This window comes from Corylus avellana, chromosome ca2 (genome assembly GCF_901000735.1).
Source record: "Corylus avellana chromosome ca2, CavTom2PMs-1.0".
Taxonomy (NCBI): Eukaryota; Viridiplantae; Streptophyta; class Magnoliopsida; order Fagales; family Betulaceae; genus Corylus; species Corylus avellana.
This window is the reverse complement of record NC_081542.1, coordinates 13,087,394-13,098,590: the sequence shown is the minus strand read 5'-3', so window position 1 is coordinate 13,098,590 and position 11,197 is coordinate 13,087,394. Positions and strand designations below refer to the sequence as shown.

The 11,197-nt window shown below is 36.2% G+C and overlaps 1 protein-coding gene and 1 pseudogene across 1 annotated transcript in view; both read right to left on the bottom strand.

Moving 5' to 3' along the window:
- LOC132172223 (endo-1,3;1,4-beta-D-glucanase-like) overlaps nt 1-616 on the bottom strand; it is a 4,721-nt gene extending 4,105 nt beyond the window's left edge. The window contains exon 1 of the mRNA XM_059583685.1: nt 377-616. Within this exon, the coding sequence (XP_059439668.1) occupies nt 377-611 (235 nt within the window). The 5' untranslated portion in view covers nt 612-616. The remainder of the gene's footprint in view (nt 1-376) is intronic.
- A 252-nt stretch (nt 617-868) lies between these two features.
- On the bottom strand, nt 869-6,183 carry LOC132171435 (endo-1,3;1,4-beta-D-glucanase-like; annotated as a pseudogene).
- Nucleotides 6,184-11,197: the final 5,014 nt, after the last annotated feature.

Below are 11,197 nucleotides of genomic sequence, written 5' to 3'. Positions count from 1 at the left end.
TTATCTACTTTCACTATTTATAAAGAAGAAAGATAATCGGATTAATTATTTTTATTAATATAAATTATGCATTGTTTACTGTGCTCAGCAAAATATGTTGACAAATTTGCTAAAGATTGCGGTAGCTCAGCAAATTCTTAGCTATTTTGATCAGCGGGATCTAAATTTATTTATTTTTGCTAGAAAACTAGTTAAAATAACATTGTTAACTGACCCAATATGAGTGGGCTAACGTAAGCAGGGAAAACGGAAAGTTGGCCGGAATCCAGATCGGAAAAATGCTGAAATATAAATAAAACTAAAGCACGAATACATGCAAGAATAGAAGCAAACCCAGATCGGAGAAGATGAAACAAAACCGCAGGTAATTACGTACCATAAACATCAGAAACGAGTAAAATTGCTCGCTTTGAGTAAGAATGGCCACTGACATAGGTCTTGAGGCCACCAATTTCTTTCACCGACCCAGCTCCATAGCTGGAGTTAAGAGTTGGTGGGTTCTCCAAGCAGTGGCGGCTCAACGAGCTTTCTTCTTCAGCGACGTGACGGAGGGGAAGAGAAAGGAAGATAGAAAGGAGGAGAAAGGGGAAGAGTAGAGGAATCTGAGCCATGAATGAAAAAGTGAAAGTAAACACCGGCCGGCCGGCGAGTCTGTCAGAAATGAATGGATTTATAGAGACGTGGTCAAATGCAGGAATCCAAAGCGTAACGTGGTTTGTTAAGGAGTTAATTGTCAACGAAACTCCTCTTTCCCTGTCAATGTTCCCGGCCTAAAATGCCTCCTTTTGGGTCAGCAATTCAAAAGGACTGAAAGGCACACAATCTTATTTATTTCTTTTTATCGTTTTTTTTTTTTTAACACAAAGAGCTTGTTAAGATTTATTCTTGGCCTCAAAAACAAAAAAAGATTTTGAGGATCCTACAATACACTCTATTTTAATAATTTTGAAGGCATACATAGGATTCCAGTCCTTCCCAATTGCTAGCATCATCATCATTTCTTGACATATTTGGTTAACCAATGCAACATGTCTTTATGGGCTTCATTGGCAGCCTTCACGGCCGTCGCATCAGTATCATTGTACCTGACTGTCCATCCATGCTTAACCTTTGAATATATCTTGATAAAGTTTTTAACCTGCAAAATGCAGCATTTATTGAATTACCAAAGTCATTTTCAAGCCTTCCAAATTAATCCTCACTATATAATCCCATTACATGCATGATGCAAAATTCTAAGTGAAGCTGATTGTTTAGGTTATCATTTTATGTAGGATAAACTTTACTTAATTCTCATAAATTGTCATCACTTTTGCAAGTAATCTCGTAAACTTCAAAAACTCTCAATTTAATGTATTCATTTTCATTTTTTTTTTTTTCAATTTCACTCATATGTTAGGATTTTTCGTTAAATCTTGTCAAATTTTCAAAACACCAATTTTTTTTAATATAAATATATAAGCAAAAATTTCATGTACAAGGCTAGCAGTCAAGCAACATGAAGATGTGGATCCATGGTAATTACCTGCCCAAATTACTAGCAATTTGGATAAGTAATGTGAGAGAGTCTACATGAGACTCACTTGTTTGGGTAAGTGGCCATGTAGTCCAAAATTTATTTGAGCAGGTAAGTCTTATATGCGCTCTTTCATATTATTTGCCCAAATTACTAACAATTTGGGCAAGTAATCCCCAACATGAAGAGCAATTATTTTAAGTTTGTAGATCCTTACCTTATTTTGGGACAAGACTGACTTGAACTCTTCGAGGAGTTTGGGTGGGGTGCCACTGTCTAATTCAGCAGCCAATATGGCAATTGGAACCTTAACAGCTGAAAGAGAAGAAATGATAAGCATTTAAGAAGTTTTAAAGACAACATGTGTGTGTTTCATGGGTACACATGGCTGTTACTGACAACCAAAAGTAAAGCAATTGCCCTCCTCATTATCTTGAAGTCCATCTAACGCAGACAGAAAGAGAACAATGGAAAATATATAAAAAAGAACAGAAAATAAGATACACCATGTTAATCAGAATCTCACTGGTTAACAATGGGATTTTGATAGAGTCTCACCATCAAGAAGAAGAGAGCAATCATGTCTCCAAGAAAGAGGGCTACTAGGCATCTCAACATATTTTCTCAAATTTCCTTTCCCAAATGATCTGAACCCCACATTTATTTAAGAAAAAAAAAAAACAATATAAATCTATTTATTTATTGAATGTACCATATTATTTGGGAAAAGGAATTTGGAAAAATGTGTTGGGATATCTAGTATTATCCTCTAAGAAAACATATTTTTAATTAATCATAATCTGATCTCCATAGAGGACATAGAGTATTTAAATAGACATTATAAAATAAACTCTAACCCTAATTTGACTGACTTTGGACTAAGCCCATTATCTAATTATAAAAATAACTCTAACCCTATTTTGACTAACTATGGACCAAGCTCAATACTAAATTGCAAAATACAAACTCTTAAAAATATAAAACTAATTTATTATTTTCTCATCCTGCATCACCATCTCTCTTCATATTTAGTGTACACATATTCAAGAATTATCCTTATTTTCCAGCAGCATTTTATATATAATCACAAAATTCATGGTTTTACGCCTATAAAATCTAAATTTGCATTAACAGGCATACCCTTAATATCATCCACAGTGACCAAATAGGGGTGTAACAACACTGCAGCTTTAATCAAATCAGTCTTTGCTAGTTTTGTGACCACGTTGCCTGCCAAACAAATTAACAAACAACTCAAAATACAAAACGCTTATAAAAACACAAAAACAATTTTTACATTTATGTAACATTAAAATACTTTCAAACCGAAAACAAAAAAACACCCCAAAACACATTAACAAACATACGACTTACCACCCCAACAAAACCCTGCTGCTCCAATTGCATGTATGCCTTTTTCTTTCAGAGCAGCAATTACTGGTTTAGTATCTTCAAATCCTTTGTCCTAAAGCAAATAGTTATGAGGAACATGATATATAGCAACGATATTAGCGTGACCATGGTATATCATTCTATATCAGTATGATCTAAAAGCAAATATTACATTCAAGTCATGGCTTATGAATTAGAAAATGGCAAAGAAATCATATTTACTAAATACTGGAATGGTTTAAACTAAATTTAATGGTAATTAAAACAAATAAATACACCATTAGTGGTAGTGGTTCAGTAGTCTAATCCCCATGTGGTTAGTCACACGCTAGGGAGCGAGTTCCAAACTCGAAAGGAATCACTTTCTCTTGATTAGTGTTAGACACCTTGGATCAAACTGATGTCTTGGTGTGGCTGTGTCAGACTATGACTTAATTGGTCTTAAGGGAGTGTCTGTGGTTTTTCACTGTTTAGACCCCTCTTGAGCAATTTTCCGCCGGTAGGAGTTACCATGGGCATGCTCAGGTGGAGTAGCCATAGTTGGTCGCCCCCTCCTACCTTTTTAATTAAAAAAAAAAAAAAAAAAAAAAATCTTCTCCAACTTTATCTAAGAAGAGTTGGGCACATACTGTTCCATGAGTTTTTAACCAGTCTGTAATTGTTCTAGAAGTATTTGCCACAAAGGGATCTCCAAAAAAGAAGTCAGGACCACAACGTAGAATCCTGATCGAGCAACCTTGTCCGCGATTTCCCTTTAAAATGACAGTTGAAAGAAGTCATAATTAGTCTTTTAGAAAAAATTGTCGACAATTATATGTAAAAGTGGAATTCATGCACCTTCCAATGGGATTGAGATGCACATCAATTATCTGCTCGAATTACTAACAATTTGAGTAGGTAACGTGATAGGTCATCCTACAAGAAATCCACTTGTTCAAATAAATTTTGGGCCGCCTTATATGAGACTTTTTATATTACGTGCCCAAATTACTAGCAATTCAAATAGGGGAATTGCCATGAATCCTTATCCCTTCTGATGTGTGGAATAATATATTATTTCCTATTGTTTCTATAAATTATAGTTAATATGATTATTTGAGATTAAAGAGGAAAAAAAAGAAGCAATAGAAGAAAATTTATAACAATAAATAACTGAATTTATTAGCAAGATGTAGCGGGGTTCGACACTTCTTCTTCCTAAAAGTAAAATTATTATTATTTTTTTTATAAGTAATCGAAATATATATATATAGTTGGTGATTGTTGAAATATGGGCATACCTCAAATGTGGTGCTTCATAACCTGCCAAGAAAGTAAAATTTAGTTGTAAGGAAATACTAATATATAAAAAATTTATACTATTATATAATCTTTTATACATTATATTTAATTTTTTATATACTACAATGATTGTAATGTATCATAATAAACTATTGCATGCCTTGATTTTCAAAATTTTAAAGTTTGTCAAAATTTCTTCTTTTCTAAGTAATAAATAAGCAAAGGATAAAATTTTTCACACAACAAAAGCAAAGCACTAAAAAAAAAAAATTAAGCCTGATCAATTAGAATATTCAAAGGTATGTAATAATTCAGAGACTTGATTATTGCCTTCTTTCTCTTTTTTTTTTTTTTTTTTTAAAAAAAAAAAATTAAAAATTTTTATTTTTATGAATTGTGCTCTTAATTTTTTAGCTGCACACAGAAACTTGTCACTGGGAATTATGAAACTATCATTTATTTAATAAATCTGCCAAATGGCTCAATTGCCAGCTTAATTAGGTCCCTGATGTTGAGATGCATTTTTAACAACCATAAATTAGTGCTATTTGCCGAAATCTTAGAAAATTTAGAGCTTTAATAAGATATTATAAGATAAATAAAAGATAAGATATAATAAGACATGTTAGGTGTAGACTAGAATATGTTGATTAACACACATGACAATTAATGTCTTTGACAATTGACACACTATTTTAACATTATGAGTCATTAGAAAAAAAAATAATAAAACAAAGAGAGGGTTTGACCCAATCACAAACTACTAACACCAATAAATATTTAGCTAAAATTTAACTAAAGAACATATTTTTTATTTGAGTAAATATATTATAAGTCTCTGAGTTAACCCGTCAAAACTTCCTAATTTTTTTTTAAACTTTTTACTCTCTGGGTTAATCGAAATGCCAAATAAATCTCTATTGTTAAATTTTTGTAACGCCCGTTAGTCCTAATCAAAATGCACAATTTTGTCACGTCAGCATAATAATTTTTTATTAATTTAATTTAAAAAATAAATAAATAATTAAGAAATTTAAAGGGGTGGCCAACGGTGGGTTACCACCCCTAACCCCTATGGGGTGGCCGCAAGCCACCCCAGGGGTGGGCAACGGGTGGTTTGCCCACCCATGGGGTGGCTTCGACTTATTAAATAAAACTAATTAATTTTATTTAGCTTTGGCGGGTTATGTTAAGAACTTATAATATAAAAAAATCCTCTAACTTTTTCTAAGCCATTCGATTATACATTTTAGTTATTTTTTAAAAATATATATATTTTATTTACTTTCACTATTTCTAAAGAAGAAAGATAATCAGATTAATTATTTTTATTAATATAAATTATGCATTGTTTACTGTGCTCAGCAAAATATGTTGACAAATTTGCTAAAGATTGCGGTAGCTCAGCAAATTCTTAGCTATTTTGATCAGCGGGATCTAAATTTATTTATTTTTGCTAGAAAACTAGTTAAAATAACATTTTGAACTGGCCCAATATGAGTGGGCTAACGTAAGTAGGGAAAACGGAAAGTTGGCCGGAATCCAGATCGGAAAAATGCTGAAATATAAATAAAACTAAAGCACGAATACATGCAAGAATAGAAGCAAACCCAGACAGATCGGAGAAGATGAAACAAAACCACAGGGAAGCAGGTAATTACGTACCATAAACATCAGAAACGAGTAAAATTGCTCGCTTTGAGTGAGAATGGCCACTGACATAGGTCTTGAGGCCACCGATTTCTTTCACCGACCCAGCTGGAGTTAAGAGTTGGTGGGTTCTCCAAGTAGTGGCGGCTCAACGAGCCTTCTTCTTCAGCGACGTGACGGAGGGGAAGAGAAAGGAAGATAGAAAGGAGGAGAAAGGGGAAGAGTAGAGGAATCTGAGCCATGAATGAAATAGAAGATTCGCCTAAATTCAGAGGACCGTAGTACCCACAGAAACACGCTTAACCTCCAAGTCGCCTGGAGCTGTAATTATCCCGAAGCAGCAATTTTGCAGCCACCCAGAAACTCCAGGACAAAAGTCGCCTGAAGCTGTAATTATCCTGAAGCTGCAATTATTGATTTTTTTAATTATTGATTTTTTTAATATATAATTAATTTTATATTATTACTTTAAAAAAATAGTTTTTTATTGCCCAAAACGACCCCGTTTGGGGTCGTTTTGGGCTACTGCATGGTGCGGTAGTTTTGCACTACCGCACCTAAGCCGGATCTATGAAGGTAAACACCAGCCGGCCGACGAGTCTATCAGAAATGAATGAATTTATAGAGACTAAAAGAGTTCTTAGAGAACGTGATTTTGAGGAATGATTTGTGCTGCTTTCTCATTAAGATTAAATAGAACAGAAAATACAAATATAATCCATCACCAACTTTGATAACATAAGTTGATGTGAATTCAAAAACTAATAACATAATCCTTAACATAAGACTTAATACTAATCTGAAATTAATAACAAGAGAACAAGAGAACAAGAGAAGTAGAATGCAAACAGATGACTTAAAGATAAAGAAAGAGATGCAGTAAAACTAGAAGACTAGAGATGTAGTAAGACTAGAAGACTTCAGCAGTAACAGAAACTTTAGGGACTTTTTCAGCAGTATGTTTAACATGCCCCCTCAAGCTAAAAGGGGATGAAATCACTTGGAGCTTGGTCTTGAGATAAAGGAATCGAGCTGAAGATATACCTTTTGTAAAAACATATGCAATTTGATCAGCTGTGGAGATGAAAGATACTTTGATGTCTCGGTTGAGGACTTTTTCTCTGATGTAGTGATAATCAACTTCGATATGCTTTGTTCTAGCATGATAAACCGGATTGGCAGCCAAGGATAGTGCACTTACATTGTCACACCAGACAACTGGAGCCTTTGGAAGAGGAATTTGTATCTCTTGAAATAACATTCGTAACCAAAATAGCTCAGTAGTAGTAATTGCGAGCGATCGATACTCAGCCTCTGTGCTTGATCTTGAGACCACAGGTTGTTTCTTTGAACTCCAAGAGATTAAGCAATTACCAAGAAAAATTGCAAAGCCAGAAGTGGATCTCCTATCATCTGGACAGCCAGCCCAATCAGAATCACAAAAGGCATTCAGTTGAAGGTTTGTGCGAGAGTAAAACAAGCCATGATGGAGGGTGTTCTTGAGGTATCTAAGAACTCTCTTAGCTGCTGACCAGTGAGTAACAGTTGGATGATGCATATGTTGACAAAGCTGATTCACAGAAAAGGTTATATCAGGTCGAGTTAGAGTGCAGTATTGAAGAGCGCCTACTACACTTCTATACTCAAAAGGATCAAGCAGGGACTCTCCATTCAAGCTGGACAACTGAGAACCAGATGAGCATGGGGACTTTGCAGGCTTTGCTTTTGTCATCTTGGTTCTATGAAGGATGTCAGTAACATATTTTGCTTGGCAGAGATGAAGCCTTGTAGAGCTTCGAGTAACCTGTATGCCAAGAAAGAAACTTAGAGAGCCTAAGTCTTTAACAGGAAATTCCTGCTGCATTTGCCCAATAATCTTAGTAATCAACTGAGGATGTGTCCCTGTGATAATTATATCATCCATATATATCAACATAAAAACTTTAATGTTGCCAGTGAGAAAAATAAATAAAGAAGTGTCAACTAGAGAGGCAGTGAAGCCTATATCAAGTAAGTAGCAAGACAATCTATGAAGCCAGGCTCGAGGGGCTTGTTTGAGATCATAGATTGCCTTTTGCAGTTTGCACACCATTTTAGGATTCTCCTTGTCAACAAAACCCTTTGGTTGTTCCATATACACTTCCTCATTAAGAGAGCCATGAAGAAATGCATTAGAGATGTCCAACTGTCTAATTACCCAGTTGAAATGGACTGCCAGAGCTAGTATAATTCTGATGGTGGAAGGTTTTATGACTGGACTGAAAGTCTCAGTGTAATCAACTCCAGAGGTTTGTTCAAAACCCTTTGCAACCAGTCTAGCTTTAAATCTGTCTACTGCACCATTAGACTTCCTCTTGATCTTATACACCCATTTGTTATGAAGAACATGTTGGTGAGGTGGCCGAGGGCACAAAGTCCATGTTTTGTTGGAGAGAAGTGCCTTAAATTCAAGATTCATGGCATTTTGCCACCTGGGATCAAGAGCAGCTTTACTATAGCAAGCTGGTTGTGACTCGGGTAACACAGTATGAAAACTAAGTAGTGGATATCTAGAGGAGAATATCTTGTAGTCAGAAAAGGTTTGAGGTTTGAGGTTTCCTATTCTAGACCTAGTAGTCATTGTGTGAGATGGTTGAAGAGGAGATTGGGCAGCAACTATTGAGGTAGGGTTTGGTGCTACAGAAGTGGATGAGTGTTGATCTATTGAGGGTGGATTTGAGAGGAGATGTGACCTAGATCTGGTAAGCATAGGATGCGATGGCTGAATATCTTGGGTTGCTGCAGTAGCAGCTGGTTCATCAGTAGGAATGATTGGTGCAGTAGGTGATGAGTCAGTAGTGGGAGGAGGTTGAGTGGCAAAAGGAGTATTTGCTGATGAACTTGGACAGGGGTTAGTATTGAAAGTAGACAAAACAGGTAAAGGGAAAGGAGAATCACCTTGTGCATGCAGCTTGGAAGGAAATTGTGCAGCTGCAAGATCCTTAGCTGGAAAAGAAGTCTCATCAAACACAACATGTCTTGATAGGTAAGCTTTGTTTGTAACTGGATCAAGACATTTATAACCTGCATAGTTGTAACCTAAAAAGATACAAGGCTTAGATCTATACTCAAGTTTGTGGGCATTATAGGGCCGGAGCAATGGGTAGCATAAACAGCCAAAGACTCTAAGTCTTTGGTAGTCAGGAGCTTTAGAATAGAGTTTAGAATAGGGAGACATATTTTGAAGAGTGGGTATAGGCAACCTATTAATGACAAACACTGCAGTAAGAAAAGAATCAACCCAATATTTATTTGAGAGGTGAGAATGGGCTAATAAGGTTAAACCGGTTTCAAGAATGTGTCTTAGTTTTCTTTCCGCAAGACCATTTTGAGGGGAAGTATAAGGGCAGCTTTTTCTATGTTCAATTCCATTGTTTTTTAGGAAAGTTTGGAAGAGATGGGATGTGAACTCTCCTCCTCCATTAGATTGGATTGCTTTAATGGATGTAGATAATTGTTTTTCAACTAGAAGTTTAAACTTGAGGAATGTATCATAGGTTGCTGATTTTGTGTGTAGGGGATAGATTCATGTGAATCTTGAAAAATCATCCACAAAAACTATATAATATTTGTATCCACTGATTGATAGTACTGGAGAGGTCCAGATGTCAGTGTGAATAAGTTGAAGAGGAAATAAAGAGACACGGGTAGATGGAGAAAAAGCTTGTTTTTTACTTTTACCCAATTGGCAGGAACCACAAAGCAAATTTTTATTGAAATTTGAATCTAAAACATAATTTGAATGCGAAAGAGGTAAATTGTTATCTCGAACAACTCGAGTAACTACATCATTAGATGGATGACCTAACCTAAAATGCCATACTAAGGATGATGTTCTTATTCCTAATAAAGCTATAAAAGACTTGTTGTTGTTTGTGAGACTTCCTGCCCAGCTTGAGAGGATACATGCCATTCTCACTCTTCCATTCCAAGAGGATTGCCTTTGTCTGAAGATCAATGATAAAAAAATGAGATGCGGTTAGAATAAAGTAGCAAGAATTATCTACACAAAAGCGTTGAATTGAGACTAAATTTGCAGCTGATTCAGGACAGTGTAAGACATTATTCAATTTAAAACTAGAATTAGAATGAGTGGCTTGAAGAGTGGTAGAACCAAAATTTGCTATGGTAAGAGCTGTACCATTCCCCACGGCAACAGTGTTATGTTGTTGAAAAGGTTCCTGAACATTAAGGTTCTTCAAGTCTTGAGTAATATGTGTGTTGGCGGCACTGTCAGCGAACCATTGAGGGTCTTCAAAGGCATTGTTGGATTGCGCCACCATTGCTGCCAATTGAGGAGGAGGGTGTCTTCCTTGATAGGAGTAATCCATCCTATTGTGGCAATCTAGTGCTTGATGATTGACTCTTCCACATATTTGACATGGCATGCGAGATGGCTGACTAGTGCTAGGAGTTGGCAACAAAGCAGGTGTATTATTGTACCTTGGAGTAGGAGCATAAGTAGGAGTGTTGTACCTTGGTGCAAGGCAATAAGGAGACCTTGGACCAAGAGGCCTGCTGTACCTTGTGGCTGTGGTGAATGCAGGGGCAGCAGCAGAAAATTTGGCAGTAGGTGGTCTAGAACTGAAATTTTTGGGAGGATACCCACCACGGTCCTTGGATGATTTCTGACCTTGTTTCTGTGTAAACAAGGCAAAATTTGAAGTGTCAACTGTTGAGGCTTGCTGTTGATTGATCAATGTTTCATGATTGATGAGTTCTTCTTGGAAATCATCAAGAGAAAGTTGTTTCTCTCGGGTTAGGAGGGAGATAGTGGTGACAAAGTTGTTGAAGGAGGGATTGAGGCCATTGAGAAGGAATGAGATGAGGTCCTCATCAGAGATAGGTTTTCCCACAGTAGCTAGTTGATCAGACCATACTTTGGTTGATTGAATGTAGTCTGAGCAGGTCAAGGAGCCTTGGTGAAGACTCAGTAATTGTCTTTTGAGATTGGCAATTCGAGACCTAGAATCATTAGCAAACCTGGTTGTTAGGGCTGACCAGACTTGTTTGGAAGTATCAAGTCCCTAAACTGTGGACAAGACCTTCTCAGATAATGTGACATTGATCCAACTTAGGATGCATTGATCCTTTCTATTCCAGATGGTGAATTCTGGATTGAGGGTTTCTTTACCACTGTCATCAGTGATAAATTGAGCAGGGCATGGTTCGGTTCCATCCACGATGCCTAATAATTCATGGGTGCGCAGGATAGGCATGAATTGAGTTTTCCAACCAAGATAGTTTGGACCTTCAAGCTTTCCATTGAATTGAGAAAGGGTAGGTGGGGAAAAAGAAGGAGCAGAAAAGGAGGTATTG